Source organism: Polyergus mexicanus, unplaced genomic scaffold (assembly GCF_030449975.1).
Source record: "Polyergus mexicanus isolate NDT 795.1 unplaced genomic scaffold, iyPolMexi1.0 SCAF_12, whole genome shotgun sequence".
Taxonomy (NCBI): domain Eukaryota; kingdom Metazoa; phylum Arthropoda; class Insecta; order Hymenoptera; family Formicidae; genus Polyergus; species Polyergus mexicanus.
Window position 1 is genome coordinate 6,469,833 of NW_027223332.1, and position 23,042 is coordinate 6,492,874.

The window sequence follows — 23,042 nt, forward strand, 5'->3', positions numbered from 1 at the left end:
TTTGCGATCAAAAATGTATGAAAAGTTATATGTTTATTGCCCTGTTGTGTAATTTTCTGTGTTTTCTATTATGAACATCAAGCACTGAAGATAATCTGTGAAGAACGGAAGCGGATAATCGAAAAATAGAATTGTCTTGATAAAAGTGATGTGTGTTGAATTTGTAGTATAAATTTATATCGGACGTACGATTGGCTATCGGATAGAGAATTTCTAGGGTTTCAAATTTTTTTTGCAATGTCAACCAATCAAGTCGCTAATCAGTACCCTTAGGATAATATTTCTTTCGTTGTACATACTGATTGGTCGCGTTCAGCAGAGAAAATCGCTTAGTAGCAATCGAATATGATTGGTTCTTACTTTTAGAACTAACGAATCAACGTCGAGTGTTGACAAGACGATAACTGAGCGCTTTCTCTGTTAAACGCGGCCATTGGTTGATAGCCCTGGATGCACTTTACTTGACTTCACAAATATTTCGAAACAAAAGGAGCAAAATTTTTTTGTCTCGACGTACCGCCAAATACGTATTCTTTATCGAAAGAAATTCTGATTATCGTGTTATGTAACAAAATATATGTCGGGTTATTTCATCAAAATTTCGAAATGCTGATGCTTATGACATAGGGCTTATCCAGACGGATTTGCATAGTCGCATAAACGTATGCATAAGGAAATTAATATTGGTTCATTTCTTTATACATTTTTATGGACCGATCAATTCCCTTATGGATATGTTTTATACGACTACGCAAATCCGTCTAGATTAGACTCGCTATAAATTATCGGAGCTCTCCCAGTGACCATCATTGAGCGCTGTTGAGCGCCTAACGTCAGAACGTAGATTTATACACGCGACGCGACGTCGCGATTATACATTCCCTCTCCCTTTTCTAGTCTACCTGAATCTGTCGTAGGGAGCGCTACCGTTGCTGTGCGCCGGGATCGAGCGAACGAATCGACGAGACTCTCGACACGAGAGCAGAGCCAGTCGCGGGGTCAACTGTAGCGGATATATTATGTCAAAGCGAGACGCGGCAGTCTATCGAGCGTGATCGCGACCGCGTACGTTATCCGTATATTCTTACTCGCACGCGGGAGTGTCGTTCGGTTAGCGACTTTTCGTGCGGCTTACGCAAGTGCGATCAGCCGGATGCAAAGGTTTCAAACGCGCGTTCGCCGTGGCCGTTGCCGGCCGTTGATCATCTCACCCATGGCTAAACACGTCCCATAGGTCACCAGGTATATTCTGGATGCGAATGTGCATTCTTCGCGGTGTCGTCCTCGCCGCGTCCCTTTTCCCGAAAACGCCGCTATGCTGACGCTGCAAAACCAATTGTGAGTACCTGTTTGAAATATGTAAGCATCTTATCGAGATATACATACATACATACATATATACTTTCTGTCGCGTGTTGCAATTGCGTGCATTTAGTAACCAAGATATCTTTTTCCCCCCCTTTTTTTTTTGGAGTAAAATATTACATACTCTATTACAGCTGATCAACACATGCTACTTTACATGCCTGCTCCGTTTTTTGTTTATTTTCATTTTATCGTCGACAAATTTTAAATTAACGCGACGATTCGTGTAATTAATATATGCGATATGTTTGTTCATTGACTGATCAGCTGTTGTTGAATATTGATTTACATTTATTGCGCGAAGCTTGAATTAATCATTGAGACTTGTAAACGTTGGAAAAAAATTCGAGTTATCGCTAAAATTGTTTCTAAATTTCTCTAAAAACACTGTAAAACTTAACCGAAGCAATATACTGTTATAATTATATTTGTGTAGAAAAATAGAAACTGGAAGGTATATTACAAAAAAATATGACTCTTTTTTTTATAAAGCTATTTAAATTTAAACTAGTGTTAAATCAAAATCTTTAGTATTTGAGTTTCATCTCTAATTTTTATTCGATTGGGCAGAATGATTTTGAAGTGGCATATATATTTTTATCAAATGCAAATTGCTATTAATAGCTTTTAATTTAATTTAATACGTCAATAAAATATAACATATTGATCATTACAATTCAATTTCAATATTTACAATTCGATATCTGTACGAACATTTTTTTTTTTTTTTCACGTATAATAATATATAACAGTCATGTATAATAAAAAATATGCATGAATTATAGAAAATACATTCCAACTGAATATGAAAAGGAAATGCTTGGTTTTTAAAACAATAACATTTATTTTATTTTAAGGATGTATTTTTCGTTCTATCTTTCGTTAAACTAAGTTTTTCCAGTTACTAGAAATATATTTTCATCACACTTTTTATATTTTGAAATTATCGCAGCTCTCTTAAACAACTTCTATTTTATCATCTCGATTAGCTTTGAATTTACCTCTATGAATATATTATTAATTGTGGAATGCCGATATGAAGCATCATCTATCAATTAAACGCGATAAGGACGCGTTTGCAAATAGATTTTATGACGCATGAATAAACGATGATCGTACACGAACGATGTACATTCGAATTCATTGGTTCAAACGCGATCTTGTATTTCGTGTTAAATATTCATATTACTCCGGTAGCCTCGAGTTAATTGAACTATTGAATGCTGTCTTGTCTTCATCTCGCCTCGTCGTCATCGTCGCCTCAGCGAAGATCGGTCCGAATTTCCTGATAAAAGTCCACACGGATATCCACATCCGTATGCGATAGGCTTACTCGACCTATCGATTTTCATATTTTATTACAGGCCACAAACATTCACTCAACGTTAAGTGAGACTTTACCGATTCTTTACTTTGTTTTTTAGGCACGCAAAAATAAAAAGAGAGAGCGAGGAAGAGCGAGTTTTCGAATTTTTTTCAATATCGAAACAAAGATATCGAGGAAATAAATAAATAATGTAATATTTGATAAGAAATATTATTTTTAATAATTATGAAGATATATATTATCTTTTTACGATTAATTACTTTGAAATTTTAATTATTTTGAAATTTTTTTTATTGTGAAATTTTAATAAGATTGACTATATTTCTCGCGAATCGATCGATTCATTCACGATTAATCTATAAGCAATAAACTTGATTTAAAATCTAGAATTTCACTTTAATCAATACTGTCGCGTGCTGCACATGGCAGAAATTTCTTTCCGGTTACTATCGCGCACTCGGCGAGTTCCGTCGTTACTTTTTAAAATGGATATCGAAATGAAAACATTCACTCTAACTTAGATGCTCTCGCGTACTTTAATAAAATATATCTAAAATCCGTTAAATCTCTTTCGTTTTTTCGGACCTTTAGGTTTATCTTTTATTTCAAGTTTTTTTCGTACGGTTTATCGGCGAACACGATAATCGCATTCGTTTTTCATCGCTTTCTTTAATATCGGTTTTCATTAAAATTAATATTACTTTTAATATTTAACATTTAGTTAATTATGACTTAGAGCCGTTTGATGGCGATCAAAAAATCACATAGAATGTAATCGGTAGTTTGGAAAAAAATTTTCGAAAGCTAATTTCCTGAAATTAATTATATGGTTTCTGTCTCTAATTCCTTTTTAAATTTTGAAATGTTTGGCCCGAGTGTTGCTTTAATATTTTCAGAATTGGATTTCGTTAGTCAATTCTTAATAATTAGTAGAATCGACATTACAGTTAATTCGAGCAATTCTTTTTATATTTATTAACACGGATAAGATTTAATCGGAAACAATTAAAACTAATTTCGCGATTTTTAAAATACATAATTTCGCATTTTGCTCTTTACGATGTCGCAACAATATCTCGGAACTAGAATGATTGATATTAATCCAAATTAACTATACTCTCATATCAAATATGCTGATAATTTTAAATCTAATCAAAACAAATAAACTTTTGTTTTGAAACTATTGATTAATTGTTCGTAGAACTTTCATTATCTGTCGCAAGAAATTGAATCGCGCGTAAAATATTCTCCCTGTACTTGGATCTTCATAAAGATGACTTTACCCTTTATCAAGAGAAAGAGGACCTTGGCATTAGCCTTTAATCGAGAGCAAAATCTATGCTCGCATTATATTCTCTGGCATCTTACTTTATTATATCTCGTGGATAGATAGAATTACACACACACGTGTGATAAAAACCGCTAGCTCTTAAACAACAAGGTGCGTTTCCCACCTACGTGCATATCCGTCATGTACGCGTGCTGTTTACGGTACACCCATTATTATAACGCGTTGTGCAGTATGCGTTAAAAATGATTCACAACATAGAACCATGTTATTTGTGCGTTTTATATGTATTTTTATATGTATATAATCCGGCACGCGCCGGAAGCACATGGCGCTGATGGTCACGTAAGATTTCGAGAACGACCGACTTTTATGCTAACGCTCCTCCGGAAAGTTCGCAATAGTATCGACACGATCACGTATATACATATACTTATATACATATAATTGCAACATGAAAATTATGATTTCCTTCCGGTTTCGAAATCTATCATATTTCGATTATGATTGACTTTGCGTAATCCAGCATTATATCTCGATACGTCTAGCTAACGCATTTGTAAGAAATAGTCGATTATTAAAACGCAAGTTTATTCTGTTAAAGTTAAAAACGAAACTGTATTATTCATAGATTCTTCTTTTTTAATTCTCAATCAATATCTATCAGAAAAATTGCTTTAGAACAAAGATTATATTTTCTTATTAGAGATAATACTAATTTAGTTTCTACTGATAAACTTTTTAATCAGATTTATTATTACATGAAAATATACGGAAAGCGCTCGTTGAAGCGCAATATATTTGCAATAAATTGATACTGTAATTTGATAACCGTTAGTCTTGTTCTTCGAGCGCATCGATATTTACATTTGAAAAATATGTAAAAAATAACGTTTAATGCTAATTCGGAACTTGGAAGGGAGAAACAGCTGCTGGCTTTTCCAGCGATATGCTTCGTTAACACCGTTGCACGCGTTTAAATTATAACCGCAGATGCCGCTGTGTATATATCCGCGTATTACACCCACTTAAAAATAATCTAAACCTCCATCAGGCATTCGCCTGTGAACGTTTCGCGCTACCGATACACCATTTCCGCATAGAATTCCTATCAGGGTATCGACGTCGAAAACTATGGGAAATCGTTGAATTTCGTTAGCTCGTTGTCATTTAAATTGTTATTTCGAGATCCCCGAGATCTTGACTAGGACTAGCTATTTGCGCTTGTAATCGCTATATCGAAAACAAGCTCTGGGAGATAAGGCCGTGACATTTTCCGTACCGATTTTCCACAGCGACGGCCTTTTGTAAACCACGCGAGCGTTTCAAAACACGGGAGATACGGCTGGTTGTGTTCCCCGGTATACTTTGTGGTATGAAAACATTTCGAGGATGAAGCGACTGGAGAGAAATGACGGAGCAGCAGCTTCGAAACTCGCCTACACGACGCCATGTGTCATCGTCGCCTGTAAAAAGCAATACCGGAGTAAACTCGCGAGATCTCGCAAACGCGCGAATACCGATAATTATTATCGTAATATATTAGAAAATAAGGAGAGAGAATTCGCGGTTCAATTTAATGCTTATTACAATTATTTAAGTTTATCATTCAAATGTATCTTTTTCTCATTTATATCTAAACAAATTTATATACATATTCACGATTCTGCTATAGGCATCACTGTTAGACAGTTGTAAGTGATCTTGTTTCGGGGATCCCATATCTAGGTTTTGTCTACGCTACTTTCGCTCCCTATAGAGTGGCTTCATCTATTGTTCCTCGGGAATGCATAAGGCTGAATTCAATGTCAAAAGCGAGATGAAAATAGCGCGCCAACGAGTGGTCAGAGAAAGTGGCGTGTATCGATCCGCGGTATTGCTTCGGAATTGTATGCAAATAGCAACATAATATCTTTTTTAATTTAGCGAATAAGCAGAAACCGGAAAAAAGCGAGTACTGAAGTATTAGAAGTAATTAAAAGCGTCAACTGGCAAAACTTTTTTTGTTTCCTATATAGCAATATTTTTGACGGTTAAAAACAATAGTAACAAAGGTTTATGTAGTTTTTTTTTTCTATATTTTAGATAATTAAACTATATACAACTGGTATAAAATATTGCCACTAACGCTAGCATTACTTAATTTACAAACTTTAGTCTCAAGCTCTCCACAGAGTCGTTATTTTCTTAGATGCGAGATAATTTTTTAATATGATGTAACTTAATTAAACTTTTGTTAGTGATGCTATTGAAAAAATAACAAGAGCGAAGTGACGCAAGGGTCCTATGCGCTTTTACTATAGTGAAATGCAAAAAACATTATGCGACAGATATCGTAAAACTAAAAGTATAAAAACGTAAGGTTGCACCCCGACGTCATTATATACAGTATGACGTATAAAGGATATCTTTAACCTTCCGTTTACGTACCTCGTGAAGGTTAATAGGATGCGCTCAAAGGCAGTTCGGGGTGTGAATACACCCCTTGTGTATAGAGGATTAATTAAACCATGCTTAATTAAACTTTCTCTCGCGTGATAAAATTTTTAATCTGTAAATTCACGAGGAAGGATCGTATTTTTCGATGAACTTTGCAACAGCGATTAATTAATAGAGATATAATTCTGAAAACTTTTTTGCGAATTTATTGCAAAAGATATTTTATATGTAAACGGCTCGGCCGTAAAGATCTTTGCATCAAGATCTTGACCTGTTCTAGTATCGCTTCTTTTCAGGCACCGATGTAAAAGATGCGTTCAATGAGACAATGAGTTTTAATTTTATCCCAGATTCGTTTTGCTAACTTTACTGCCACTCCATCCTGTTGATTTAAATATTTCAAGTACATTGCGAGATAAAACCGGAAAGATAACTATGTCAATAGAGAATGAACACTGTTGTCGAACTATATAAGCTGGTAAAGTTGCTGGTACGCGGTCGGTCGGCTTGATATTGGCCCAGACAAAACCGGAAATCTGTGACAGAAGGATCGATATATTTTACGTCACACGTACGTTTCCTTGAGTGAACGCGAAGGTCATTACAAACATCCACGTGTTACCTCGATGGCATTCTATTCAGTCGCGCGACGCACACGTTGCATTTGTGTTTCCAGAGAACCGTCCTTTCTCATTCAATAAACTGATAAGCTCCGCCGTATATGTGACATTTCATTTAAACGCCGTTGTTACCGAAAGAAAGAAGAACGAAAGAAAAATATCTTTCTCATGATAATTATTTTCGTTTTTTTTTTTCCTCGCGTTAATGAATGCAACTTGTAATGTGAATGCGGAAAGTCTTGAGACCCGGAAGGAAAATGCAGTTTCTTTCGAAAAATACATTGTTACGTTGTTTCGCTTTTCTTTTCGTAAAGTATAATTTGTGTAATTCATTTGCGGAACACGATGGAATAACAAACAATTACTAACATTTAACCGCATAACCATACACGTTGCTCATACACGGTCAACCATTGGTTGCTCGTAGAAATTACGCGGAACTAGACGATGATGAACGCATCCTGCTCCCTTCTGTGCTGATTGTCGGATATGCTAGGATAGCGTTTTATTACGCGTGGCAAATAATCAGAAAGTTACAAGCGGAAACGGCGCGCGATTTGTTTCGCGAAAGACTCCGCGTAAAATGGGCAGAGATTCACCGCGCTCTTTAAAATGTCATTAACATTATTTGTCGAAAGTACAATTTTTATCGCGTTGTCGCAATTATTTTGATGTTATACCATATATATGATGCTATACCCCATAATTTTAACCGTAAAAAACGAATCGTACACATTTCGCGGTATTCGCGATCTTAAGAAAAAAATATATCGTTTATAAAAAAAAATTAAAAATACACAGTTTATAAAAAATTTCTAACACATCATGTATGCGCCGAGCATATGTAAATTCAGTTACAATAAGTAGAATACAACGAATTCTATAGCAAACATGTATTTATATATATAGAACTACAACTGTAATAATTTACATTTCTCTCTCTTGAAGAGGAGACAGTATTATTTTTTTACCATCAGAGAGTCATATGTAGGATAAGGTTACATGCTAGGGCAAAAATATCGTAAATGTAACATGTATTGCGATATCACGCTCTCTTCGAATTCTATTGCAATGTCTCCAATAAGACCCGTCAGCGCAGGCAAGTTTACGTGAAGATGCGAACAAGAGAACGGTGAATTGATTCCACCAGAGAGTCGGGAATCCTTTTGCGCCGTTCAAGGATAAAGCTGACATTTCAATCGCCTTGTCCTGGATTCGGGTGGTACACCGTATCCCCCGGTGGCGGGTTCTCGCCCTCCAATAATGAAACTAATCCGAGTGATATTCGGATCCTTCTCTCTCTCTCTCTCTCTCTCTCTCTCTCTCTCTCTCTCTCTCTCTCTCTCTTTCGTTACCCGCTGGTAAGAAAGACCACCGACTGCGCGGCAGTAATTGGCTAATTAAGTCACCCTCACGATCGTCTACCCTCATCGTCCAATGTCCCGATAATTTAGTCACCGGCTCCGGTCTCTTCCTCTAACACACAACACAATGTAGGTCAATTGCTGTGCGCGTATCGTAAACTGTTGACCAGGCGGATTCATTCGACACATCCGTCGATGGTTTATGGGCAGATATACGATCACTGGCCGCTGCTGGGCTTGACGTTTTTTGCGACTGCTACGCGTTTAACGCGTTCGGAACACATTCTGTGTGTCCCAAACCAACAGAGCCATCTTTCATCTACAGGTTCTTTGATTTATTTGAAATCGATTTTTCCACGAAAGAACCGATATTCATCAAATGACTGGAAAAAGTTTAAAAGCTTTTCAAGGATTTAAGAGATGCAAAAGATATTCCAGAAATGCAAATAGACAATCTTATTCTTTATTAAATTTCCAGTGGACTTGAATGGAGTTTAATTTGAGAATTAGTTGCATAAAAAAAAAAACAATTTTAAATTGCTTATTAAAAAACGGTAAATGTACAATGTATAACTCGTTAAGTTTAAAAAGCATCCCGTATTATTTATATGTGAGATTTATATTTCTCTCAAATCGTAAACAACAACTTGCGGAAGGCGAAGGCGATCATCCTCCGCAAATTTTAACCCTTTATAGTATAGATATATGTAGGTTAATAATTTCCTATACATTCCTATTATTGTAGTCCCCAAGTCCATATATAACACTTTTTATAGTACAAATATAAAATAGTTTTTTCATATTTCTTAGCATATTATGATTTATAAAGTTAATTCCACTTTAATGCATATACATGGTTACACTAATTTAATGTATTAGGGATATAAATATATTATAAAGAAAAAAATATAAAGAGAAGAAATTTGATTTGCAAAATAATATATAAATCTTGTTAGAGAGAGGGGGGGGGGAGAGATAAATATATCTAATCGTTCTCACGATCTAGTTCTCATAAACACAGTAATTAAGAATTAATTATTTTTAAATTTAGTTTAAGTGATCTTATATCCTTTTTTTTTTTAAATAATACTGGAAAAGAGGATGAAATAAGTTTTACATCTTCTAGAAATAATCGATTAATGAAGATATTTTTTACATGATACTACCACGGTTTATCGCTTATTGTTAGTAGGGCTTCGTGGGCAGCTTCCGTTCTCCGCGGACGATTTTTAGCAGACTATGCAAACAATAATTGACAGGAGACAAGTGTGCACACGCAAGTGCTGTGCGTAGGCGGTACTGCGCATCTGATAACGCTCATGTCTGTGACGTCTACAAAACAGAATGTTCCTTTTCCCATTGTATTCATCGCGTGAACATTTGAACGGAGAACTTAATGGGAAACATGGAATGCCTACTGTGGTCAATATTAGGAGGACTTTTATCTTTCCAAGCGGGCGCGTGGGATCTTTCGAAGTTTTATCACGTTCGTCACGTTCGTCCACAATAATACGATCAATACGCTCATTGATGTGTTATTGCGATTTCATCCAATTCGTGACATGCGATACAATGTACTAATATAGTTTCTTCTTTTCCTTTTGGAACAATATGATGATGATTTACGCGCTTGTGATTGAAATTGGACGATGTTGGCGCGTGTATTCCAATTTACCTGGTGTCATTGAATAGCATCAAAATGAAATTCCGCGCCTAAAGTTCGAGAAAGTAACTTCTCTGTGGACAAAAAAATCGGGGAAGCTTTTAAAACTTTGTTTACTTAATGCTTCCTTCGAATTGAAAAATGTAACTTTAACGCGTCGTATTTTATTCGCCGATTCGACGAAAAATAATGATTAATACAAATCGACGACGGCTGGTATCAGTTTACTCCGCGCGCGTGTGCCAGCCGTGCAAATGCTTATACGCGCGACGCAATCGCCGATGCATGTCCTGGCAGTGTCCGATGCAGTTAGGACATCTCATACTTACGCGCACGCTTTTGTACGTGCACGCACGGGTGGATACCGTTCGTCGAACGCATCACGTCAGAGACAGACACATATACATATTGTACTTGCGGCGATATTATCGGCCGTCTTTATGTGTCGCGCGAACACACGACGCTTATACGTGTGCTCTCGGAGAGACGAAAAGGATTCCGCAGCCAAGCTTTTTGCTCGGTCAAGTCGAACAATCCAGCTGTTCCAGCAGCGAGAGGTATACCATTCGTCAACCGAAACGTCAACATTCGGACCGCATGTGAAACCGCGCTTAAATTTCACTTTAATATCGATATCTTCGTCATTCGATATCGAATCTCGAAATTGCTGCTGGAGCATTTAAAATTTTTACTTTCGTTAGAGAAACATTCTTTTAAAATTGTTAAACTATTCAACACACACGCAGAATCTTATAATCTTTTATAACAAATTTAAGCTTATTTTTATGTATTTTCAATAAATTAAAGAGCTAATAAATTAAAAATTATAATAAGTTTATATTTAAAATCAGTCGATGAGTTTTAATAAAACTAAAATTATTTGTTAAATTATGTAAAATAAAAAATAATAAAATTGCGATTATAATAAATTTCAGTAAAATTAAGCTTTAAATTAAACTTAATTAAAATTAAACTAAATTAGTGTATATGGTCATATTATTCGAATGATGGCTGAATAATGATATCTTTCATTGTACGAATTACACATACTTAAATTAGCTTACGATTAAAATTTATTGAGTTCTCGTCATCTCAAATACATTTTATCATGATATCTGATGGGTAGATAACATGATATATGACAGTCTGTATGTGAAGATCTTAAAACTCTCGCTAGTTTTTACATGAATATATTGACGAATTTAAGTGGCATTGTTACGAGATCTATGAACACGAGGTACCAAACGAGTAACGATACGATCGTATAAATTAGTATGACTATTGATAGAATAGAACCAAGTAAAGAGAACTACAGGTGTTTCTCCGATGTCGCATACGTTTTATCGTTATGTAAGACAAACAGATAGTCCCTGCATTACAGAATCGGTATTATGGTAATGGCAATATCTGATCTCGCGATAGTGTATCGAATACAACTAGTTTGATAAATATTAAACGCAAGAACTCTCTCTCTCTCTCTCTCTCTCTCTCTCTCTCTCTCTCTCTCTCTCTCTCTTTCTCTTTTTCTCACATATACTCGATGTTCGAGCGAATTTGCTTTTAATTCTATTTGCTACGAAATTTCTTAACATTCCTTTGAAACAATGGTCTTTATATTATAACTATCATATTATGTTTGAAATACGTTTGTTTGCGAATTTATACACTTTTCACACACACACACACATTAAATTGCAATAATAATATATAGTAATAAATATACATGTGTAAATTTATATTGAATATATTTCTCGAAATGGATTTATATTTCAGATATATTATTATATTATTATAAATGTATAAAATTAATTTTTAATCGCGTACATATAAAAAACAACACATTAGGTAAACTTACATAATATTTTCGCCTATCTCTTATGTGATTATTTTATTGCGATCTCTTTTAGGGAACAGACAATAGCTCGAAAATGGGGTTGAAACGACGGCGTAATAAATTGAGCGAGACGTCGATGAAGTAAATCAGCTTAGATTCCGTAAAGAAGATGATGACTACCATGGCCCGGTTGCCTTGCAAGCAATCATCCTCGCCCTCGCAGCAACCGAGAGTAAATAATTTCGGAAACAGTCGGAATCCTTACTGGGAGATGCAGCAAGCTAGACATCCTGCACCGCCGTACGTCAGAAATCATCATCGGCATACCGATCATACAGGTGAAAATCAAGCGAATGTATTGCGAATCGCATCACGAATCGATGCGTCAGGCACTGTTGATGTGTGTATTTGAAAAAAAAAAAAAAAAAAAAAAAACTTATGCACACATTTCGAATCGCTTCAAAGTCTTATTAGATGAAACAAATTTCTATTTTGTAGATTTACTAGTGAATAAAAATGACCAGCAAGTTTGTGCTAATTTGTTATATAAAGGATATAATAGAATATAAGATTAAACAGAATACAAAATAAAAAATAGAATATAACAGAAGAATCTAATAAAATAATGTATGATATAAGTAATATAGAGATAACATAATTACTTATCTAACGAAAAAAGGAGCAAAGCAGTTTTGAAGTATTGCATGATTGCGAATTAACTTGATCATTTTTTAGGTCAATTAGTATGCGTGGTAATCTCGCGCGTTCTAGTTTCAACATTCTGTTCAATTATTGAGTCAAATAGGTCACTTTTTAAACGATTATTCGCTAGTAGAATCTAGGAGATAAAAATGCGTACTCTGTGATTCGAACTCCTGTCGAGCTGGACCCCTCCCCACTCTACCTTGCAAAAAAAAAAAAAAAACAAATAGCGCATAATTATGAGTTATTTATGAGCTTTCATATCCTTCAAGTTAAAAAATTTTGAGCTCATCACACTGCGCAGGAATTTAATACTTTGTGTGTAGGTGGGGGGGGGGGGGGAGAGGGGGCTTGAATCGACATTGACTCATTTTTTGCAAAAGAAGTTACAATTCAATAGTCTAAAATGAACGTATTTTACGAGCTTATAAATCAATAAACAATATTTAGTCGAAACATAATTAATTTCTTTCATTTTAAATATAATTCTCTTGTACCGGCGAGATGCTGAATGATTTTTTTATGAAAGGATTATAGCTTAATAATCAAAACGCACCTATTTTGAAAGCTCATAAATAGCTCTTAAATCTCCCGCAAAGATTGATCTAATATTTTTATTTTTACGTGGCTGAGTCTGAGTCCGAGGTTGAGTCGATATCGACTCAGACCTCCCACAAAAGTATTGAATTCCTACCCAGTGAAACAAGCTCAAAATTTTAAATTTGCAGAATATGAAAATTCATAAATAGCTCATAATTATGCGCTATTTGTGTTTTATTTCTGCAAGATGGAGGGGTTCAGATACCTCGATAGAGGTACAATTCAAGATTTGTGCATAAATTTTTTTTTCTTTTAGTTATAGGTACATATATCCCAATAAAAAATTTTCTGTTCCATTGTTTGGCTTTTGCGACAATTCGGCTTATCTTCATCATTAATGTCCCATTGTGCGAGACCGTGTCACGTTCGATTAAAGACGAGCGCCGATAATCCGATAGCCTCGTTTCGACAATTTATAGCGAATGTAATGCTGCGATTCGACTCAATAAATTCAACATGATGATTGCGTCATCAGATATATGTATTCGACAATTATGATCTACGATCTGAGAATGAGAAAAATATACATTATTTTTTTCTAATCACAATATAATATCATCATTTAACACAAAAGGAAAAGATAAATATATTTCGTGCATCTATAAAAATGCTTGCAAAAGAAAAAGTTTTTACAAAAGAAAAGAAAAAAGAAATAAAACATCGTTATCACCCGTCTCATAAATCGTGTCATTACTACAAACCTATTGCATTTGAAATTATTGAATATATTATAGATAAATGAATACACAAAGGCTATTCTTATTTATATAGGAAACTTAAATTTATTTAAATTCTTGAATTGGGATTCTTCCTTATGTTAATATATTGAAGCTTTTCCGTGTCATCTGTGAATCGGTTAAAAAGAATCAGTTGTTCCACATCAACGAGCATCAAAGGAAAGCCCATTACTTTTTACATTCTCCCGTCGATTTCGCCATATGTACTACATTATAATATATACATATGTAACGTTGACGTTGCGCTTCTGTCATTCGGGCTCTTTTTATCATCGTTATGCGTCCCTGCTATTATCGCAGTTGGCGGTTGTCTTTCCGAGGAGAGACGTGTGTCGGGGGATTTTATCTGCCGGCATTCTCCATGGGGACATGTGCGTGTCGGTGGCGGGCACATGTTGTCAATCAGTGGCAGCGCGAACAGAGCAATCGTTCTGCGAGATCCCGCGCGCGAAAACAGAAGGAGAACGCACAGATGCTGCCGTTCATCCGTTAACACTTGCCCTCTGCTTCTTAACCAAGTGTCCGAGATGTACATACGCGCACATATGTTGTCGCACGATGACGCGATCGGTCGATGATGCCACAAGGATAGAGACCGGGATGTGATACGAAGATGAAAAGGAAAATATAACTCTTTTCCATCGGTTCAGAATTTCTTACAGATATTTATTTTCTGCGGTATTGACGAGATCAATTTATAATAGAATGAAAAAAATTATCAGATTGTGATATAAACAATGATCGCGCGAAGAAATACGCATTATTGATAAAATTTATTTGAAATTCCTTATTTCGAATAAAAAATACTTTATTCCGAAATTCTTTAAAAATACGAGCGAATCTACAAATTGATTCTCGCGAGAGCGATTAGCGATTTCTATATTTATAAAATATTTTTCTAATTTCTTAAATTTGTTATTTATTGATAGAATTGATTAACAACGAGTTTTTTTTTTTTTTTTTTTTTTCTTTTCTTAATATGAACACTGCTTCGTGAATTTCTAGATATCGAGAATATCCGGTTGTGAACATAACATGAAACATAAATGACTAAATTGCCAATTAGTTAAGTAAGATTATACGAAGGCGCTTGTAATTGGCAGCAAGATTCTATTTCGTATGCAACTGCTCCCATTCGTGTACATCCTATATTAGCACTTTACTACATTTTTTAATAAAGACATTGAATATTAAATAGCTACGAATTGAATATTAAATAGCTACATTTATGAATTTTTATAGGCAATTGTCTTTCAGAACTTTCTTGGCATTTTCTCTTTATTATAAATATAAGAATAAACAAAAATAAGATAAACAATTTCAGAATAAGAAATTTTCTACTTTTCAAGTTTTCGTTGAAATAAGCTTTAAATAAATCAAAAACGTCCATAATGGAACGTCCGAAATGAAATATGATTCGATACATTCGATAAGCTTAACATAAATATCGGAGATCAAACACACGTTGAGAGTTAATATTCACAAAGATGGTGATTGCTTTCATAAATTTAGCAGGTAGATAAGAACTGTCTGTACGTAGTTTAACTCGACTGATATCTGACTAGGAAGTGATATTTCTTCCTCTTTTCAGGAAGCAGATTAGTTACGCTGAAATGTGTCGCTTATGGTAATCTCTTAATGTTCTTTTTTCTTCTCCATATGTACTGCAGGAAAGCGGAAGAGCGCCGTGGAACTGCTGCAGGAGACGAAAGCCTTTTATGTGAAGAGCGAGACCGTACTGGATCGGAAGCAGGAACTGAAAAACAGCGGCCACCTACAGGTTTCGCAGCTGAGCGCTCCCGGTGCACCACCTCCCAGATTATTGCGAAAATGCACCGGCAACTCGTCCGCCTGTTCGATGCAGCCGACGTCGCCGTCGCAGTTACAGTCAACCCCCATGACGCCGCCCTGCTGCTGGGTTTCATGTCACGAACAAGACAGACGTAAGTCGTCGGAGAGATCCTGTAAGCTTAAGGGACATACAAGTATGATCCCTACACAACATGTATGTTGTCAATAATCTAGTCGAGAAGAGGCTATATCTTGAAATTTATTACCTTGCGGGAAACTGAAATCACATTTGACATACTTTATATGTTACTACCTACACACATTATAAATTTTACACACACATATATTGTGTCTGTACATATATAAAATATATATAATATAATAGAGCATAGAGTGTGTATATATGTATATATAAAAATCTCTCTTACACAAAGAAGACAAATTGATCAATTCCATTTATTATAAATTTCTTAATTTTTGTGTCAGAACATATTAATGTTTTAGTAGTAAGATTACAAAAAGCGGAGTTGATCAATTTCTGAGGAATTCTCAAATAAATATTTTATTACTACTTACATATATACGCGTTTTTTAATAATATATCACAAATCGTCATAAAAGATTGTTATTTTGCATAGTAGACGGGATCCTGAGTCCTCAACAAACACTGCCACCCGCGCTGCCACCGAAAAGTCCACGTTTGGTTCCGGTTCCCCAAAGACGGACGATTTCAGGACCTCCGAGCGGTACCGGAGGCGATCAATTGCAAACGAAGCTGCGTCGGCTATTAAACACCGATAGCAAAGAAAACGTATTCTTTTTGGATAGTCCGCCGCAGAGTATGACACAAAGCAACGGTGTGTCCACAACGCGAGAAGAGAAATTTCGATATTCGCCTGGAAGTCTTTCATCTGGCTGTCGAGACGAGGATCGTATACTGGTGAGAAAAAGTTGCGATAACGATATGTTTGTCTAGTGTTTTAATATACTATCACTCATCTCTTATACAGTCATGTCTATGTATTAAGTTTTGCGAAGTATTCCAGCATGTATTCTGTTTTGTTAAGAAAATTTATATATGCATTTTCATCAATAAATGACTGATTATAACGTTATATTATTTGTTTTGCAGCATTGCGCGCCGCAAGATGTTCGCTACAAATTCGGCAGAAGCAACTCGCACTCGCACACTTCCGGAAGATCTAATCGTAAGTCAAATAGCTCCCCGTCGGTGGAGAATACGATATGTCACAAGTCTTTGCCGGATCTCCACACAAGCACGCGTCGTCGGGCGTCACTTTCACCACGCGCATCCACAAAATTATCAGCAAAACCGACTGCCCATCACCAAGCTACGAACACGAGCAATTGTCCGGATTATGAAACTAGTTCGGATTATTCGGATCGCAGTTTTAAGCGTGACTCCGTTTGCTATCGTAGGTAGGTGATTTAGCTTATGAATCCTTTTAGCACGTAATGTATTACCAAATACATTGTATCTAATTTCACAAGATAGCTATTTCCGACGTAAACGAAGTAATTAATTAGCGAATTTCTCATCGATTTTTAGCTCCCGCCATATTAGGCGATCTTTGGGATCTGGTGGTGGTGATGCAAGCAGTGTGTTATCCTCAGGTGGACGAACGCAGAAATCATCTGGTTCTAGTAAATTGAGCCACGGCGCAACAGCCAGGGACTCTGGTGGTTCTTCTGGACACTGTACTCATCGTAGCGAACCAGCACCCAGAATACAGGTACAAATGAATATATATACATATGACGTCAGAAAACCAAATTATAATATACATTATATATATTATATAATATGATATACATTTTGTGTGAGTGTGTGTGTGTGTGTGTGTATTTATGCGTGTGACAAAACACAAAACTATTTAACTTTAATTATTGATCTCTTCCAGGATTGTTGGACTCATATACGCAGAGATAGTGGAGCATCCACACAACATTCCACCGAGAAAGATCGATCGAGGAAAGGTAGTTACATTGGCGGTATATTGCCACCGGTTGTAAGACACTATAGCCCGGATTCTGAAAGTAGTAATAGTCAAACGGATTATAGTCCGACCTGTAATTCAAGGTATATATATTTTTCATTTTCGTATTTACGTAATATATTATAATAATAATTTGATAATAATAAATATAATAGAATATTCATTAGCCATCTGAAGAAAATTGACAATATATAATATATATCATAATTTGGTTTTCCGGCATTATATTGTCCGACATTTTCCATATATTAGGTTTTCCGACGGTTGGAAGGAAGGTCGCGGTCGACCGATTCTAAGATCAAAATCGGATATCAGCGATCGATATTGGCGCCAGGATAACGGCCGTTCCAGTAAAGTATCATCCCGCCCTCCGCGATCGATGACTCAACTCGAGAATTTCTTTGACCGTTTAGGACTGGATTCGGATAACTATCAGCGTATAACCGAACCCGATTCGAAGTCGTCGTCGCCCATATTCTTCGACAGTGTTAGCTCTGTAGATTCGGCGTTGGGTCTCTATTCCTGGGTCAGCAATAATCAGACAAATCAAGGTAATCAGTGGCAAAACAATTGCAGCATTGGTATGGGTAATGACGAATGCAATCAAAGGGTAAACGATCCGCCGAGTATCGTCGAGCGAAATGCGCGTATTATCAAATGGCTTTGCCAGTGTCGTAAAGTGCAGTTAGGATACAGCTAAACAACGAGTTTTTCAACATAGGTAAATCTTTCATTTCCAACAACAATATATTCGAATCTCAACGATGTAGTACGCTTTTGCCTTCTACAAATGATATATCAGATACTTCGCATTCATACATTTCTCGTAAATATGGAATTGATTAACGCTTTTTATCCTTCTTTTTATTATTTGTATAATTTAACAGTTTTTGTCAATCTTGTATTAGCTGTTTGTAAGAATACGATTATTGTTTTAATTTATTGTGCTTAATAATAGAGATGAATTTGTGCCATTTTACAATTAATTGTTATGGTTATATATGTTGTGCCTTCCATCAAACTGTGGTTATAAATTCAGGGTAAAGTTTTTTGAACATATTTATGTGATATGTATTATCGCACATTAATTTTTATATTAAAATCTGTATAAAAAAATTTTTGGGGATGTTTAATATTTTTGTGAAGGTACATTGAAAAATGTTTGCTTATATGTAATATATTTCTTGGAAAAAATCGTTATTAGATTTTAACATTATTAATCTTGTAATTAGTCTATAGTATGTTATGCGAATATTTTTCCTATTTAGAGAACAAAGCAATATTAGATTATTACAAAACATTAGTAAAATTGTGTATAAGAAACAGAAAGAGAGAGAGAAAGAGAAAGAGAGAGAGAGACAAGTTGGAATTTATTAAATTTTAATATAAAAAGATATAAATTTTACGACGTATATATGTGCTTCTCATTTTTGATCTTGAAAATGATAATTTGGTTTACTAGAAAAAGTACTCAGATAAAAAATATTTACCTCGATTTTAGGAAAACGTACAGATCTAATTTCATAAAAAAAAAAAATTTTAAAATGTTGCCTTTATATACACACACACATATATATATATTCTTGGTAGTTTCTAAAAATCATACAGCGTTTCAATTGATGTTAATATTTCATGAAATTTAAATAAGTGATAAGTTATATAAATAACTTGATGTTAAACAATAGACAAAAGAATGATCCCAATTTTGTAGTTTACTAGGAATTGATGTGATTTATATTAATACTGTATAAAATAAAAACACTCATTTAACATTATTCTATTTTAATAATAATCTACAAAAGTTTATGTTAGCTTCATTACATATTAAGCTTTATACTCATCAATTTTTAATTTACTATTATGCACAATGTAAATCGTACAAAAAAAATATAATATATATATATATATATTTTTTAAATTTACTTGAAAGATCTGATAAAATATGCTATCTTTACAAAAACTATGTGAACTCTATAAGTTACAGCAACTTATATGAATTTTAACGTATGCTGAATTTTGCTTTTGTTTTACCAATATTATTGGACAGAAATTTATTATTGTATTTACGATGTAAATATATAATGTGGACTTTGTTGCATTGATTTAGTAGAAATTGTAAAGTAACTAATTTAGCCATATTTGATTATGATAATCAATTTTTTATATTTTGTATTTCGAAAATTGCACACATGTGCATAACTATTATATTTTAATAATGAATTAATTTCTATATTTTTACTGGCAGAGAGTTGTACTTATAGCTCCTTAATTATTTAATTTTTATTTTTATAGCAAATATTTAATCACACACAATTAATATGTGATGACAATGTACATTTTGTGTAATATTTTACACATGTACATAGATTATTCTTCTGATTGAATATCAATGTATTAAAATATATAGAATTTAATATATAATTATATCTTATGAATAAGAAAATTTGTCGGTTTGCATTGCCTGTTTCTTATTTTAAAAACATTTTTTACTTTTGCCATATAATAATAAACAAAACAAATAATTTTTTGGATATAATCCACTTATAATCTTATTAATGCTTTTAGTTGTCCTTACCCTACGGCATGATAGTGTAGGAAATTTTGGATGTTCACAAGAAAATGTTACATGATTATATATATATATATATATTCTTATAACACGATTTGTGTAATATAAAGTAGAATTATTTGTACTTCTCTCATTTCAAGTGATATAGATGTTTTGAATGTGTAATTAACAATTTTGCATAAAATATGATATAGCACTTCAATAAAATGGAGAAAAATCGATATTACACGTCATGTTTATATAATAAAATATTAGATACATTTCATGCAAAAACAATTATAGTTTAAAAAATTTTTTGGCATGTCTCAGGATGTCTATGCAGACTGCAAAGATTAGAGAGGCTAAACTAAAAACTAAATAGATTTATTTTACTCTTGAAGCGTTAAGAGAATATTCTACAATTATAAATGACAAAAAATTATGGAATTTTGGTAATTAAACTTTTGATTTTTATTCAAGATTTAGTTATTAAAACATTGGTTATTAAAAATTAAGAAATTACGCGAAGAGATAGCATTCAATTAATTTCAAAATCACCAAAAAATCGAAAGTTGGAAGCAAATTTGCAGTGCCCGAGATATTATGTATAAGATATTAGATACTGGCGTAATACAATTAGTTTTATATATGCAATTTCTGATGAAGAACATAAACAATTTATATAAAATTTATAATCACTACTATAATAATCAATTGCAAAGCGTTATTATATAAAATTTTGTGTGTGTGTGTGTCTGTGTGTGTCTGGGTGTGTCTGTGTGTAATAATATTTTAAATTTTAAAGTCATATAATTTTATTTTTCATGATAAGAAATATTTAGGCATAATACATATTATACACATATATTGTGGATTTGTACATACTTTAGGATTAATGTCGTGGAGCTGAAAATATTGGAATTGGACTCACACAAAAAGTGATATTGAAGATTACATTAGAGAATTAGCTTTGTAATAGATATTAACTTGCATACTAGTTTCCAGGATATATTTGCTCTATAAAAAATTGCTATTATCTTAAATTTTAAGAAGAATATTTGAGAACAATAAAGTTAGTACAGCTAAATTTTGCTTCATGTCAAGTCGAGAGAAAAAGAGAGAAAAATATAGCATAATATAATAAATGACTAAACACAGATATTTATAATGTCACATTATATATACACGTATATATATATATATATATATATATATATATATATATATATATATATATATATGTATTAAGTAATTGATTGAAAAAGAAATTATATATGATTTTCTCATTGAATATTTTCCAACGTTTACAGCTACACATATGTTTTATATAAAAATTAGTCATTTTCTTATTTTTTAATATTTTAAACAGCATTTTCTCGATTATTGTGCTTTGTTGTTTACAGAGTATATTTTACAAGTTGTTGCAGTTTCTTATAATGCGTTTTTTTATACCTATAAAAAATCTCGTGAAGAAAGTAAGAATATCAAAACAAGTATACTTCACGCATTAGAGGCATGAAGAAAAATAATAATTGAAGGAATTTATATATGATAAGATATTCGAATTCTATCGTGTTTTTCTTGACCTTTTTTAAGCGTATCTCTGTTAAATACCTATATATCTCCATGTTAAAAATTATAAAAATTCTTTTATATTTCTTGTCATATCAAGACTCAGTAATTTTGTATATGTGTAGGAACAAGATAAATTGTTGTGTGATTCTTGTTTTTTGTAAACTTAAGAAAAAGAATGCACATTTACATTGTGACATTTCAATGTATTATAACATTTTGTGATGCATAATATTTAATATTGTTAAATCCACATGAATTTCTAATTGCTTTTATAATCTAGTCATGTAGAACAAAATATGTTAAACTTCAAGATAATATTATTAAAAATTCCTTCTATATACATTTTCGAACCTTTTATTTACCATCTTTCCTACTATATTTCTTGCAATAAATTATAAAATTGTTTTTTATATTGTTATTTATATTTTGTATCATTATCTTTTAAATTTTAATATATTACGAAAAAACAAAATATATAATATATAAAGTATGAGAGAATTTTTGGAATTAAAATGTTTGAAATTTTGATTTGTACTATACGATTTGTTTAATTATATTAGAAATTATATAAAGAAGAGAGAAGAATATTTTGATATTTCGCTAATTTTTAGAAGTTTTAATTCGGGAGATAGATCGGTGATTGACTTTTGCTGGTTTCAACTTATACATATTAATAAAGCATTGATTTGTGAAGATAATTTTTAATAATTTTTCACAATGTTATGATCATATAAATTTTATCGTATAAAATCGATTATTCTACAAGCCTCATTTATTCTAAGTTTTTTTTCCTTTATATTTCAAATCAGTTTTCTTTTCTAATTAGTACTGCGATGATTTACCTCTCTCTCTCTCTCTCTCTCTCTCTCTCTCTCTCTCTCTCTCTCTCTCTCTCTCTCTCTCTCTCTCTCAATTCTTCGATTATCCCTCTCTAAAAAAGACATGTTACTGATGTGGAAAATCTATTTGTAATCTGACAGACTCTAAGAAAACTTGTATTGCTTTTACCGGTTTATATGTATATGTAATTATTTTATCATGTATAGATTACAAACAATTATAAAATAGTATATATTAAATATATATAAATTAAAAACTAAAAATATGAATATATTATTATTATTTTATCAATTATTATTATATCAATATAAATTTAAATAATATTGATTAT

At 33.3% G+C, this 23,042-nt stretch overlaps 1 protein-coding gene across 2 annotated transcripts; it reads left to right on the forward strand.

Moving 5' to 3' along the window:
* The first annotated feature begins 895 nt into the window (after nucleotides 1–895).
* Nucleotides 896–19,458, forward strand: LOC138938248 (dentin sialophosphoprotein). 2 transcript variants are annotated; one of them, XM_070305088.1, is made up of 8 exons: nucleotides 896–1,338; nucleotides 11,974–12,238; nucleotides 15,610–15,882; nucleotides 16,369–16,670; nucleotides 16,863–17,170; nucleotides 17,301–17,484; nucleotides 17,653–17,831; nucleotides 18,001–19,458. In XM_070305088.1, the coding sequence occupies exons 2-8, from the start codon at nucleotides 12,070–12,072 to the stop codon at nucleotides 18,446–18,448; spliced, it is 1,863 nt and encodes a 620-aa protein (XP_070161189.1). In that variant the 5' UTR covers nucleotides 896–1,338; nucleotides 11,974–12,069; the 3' UTR covers nucleotides 18,449–19,458. The 2 variants fall into 2 exon arrangements, with proteins under 2 accessions (XP_070161189.1, XP_070161190.1); XM_070305089.1 differs by having other exon boundaries at nucleotides 16,372–16,670.
* Nucleotides 19,459–23,042: the final 3,584 nt, after the last annotated feature.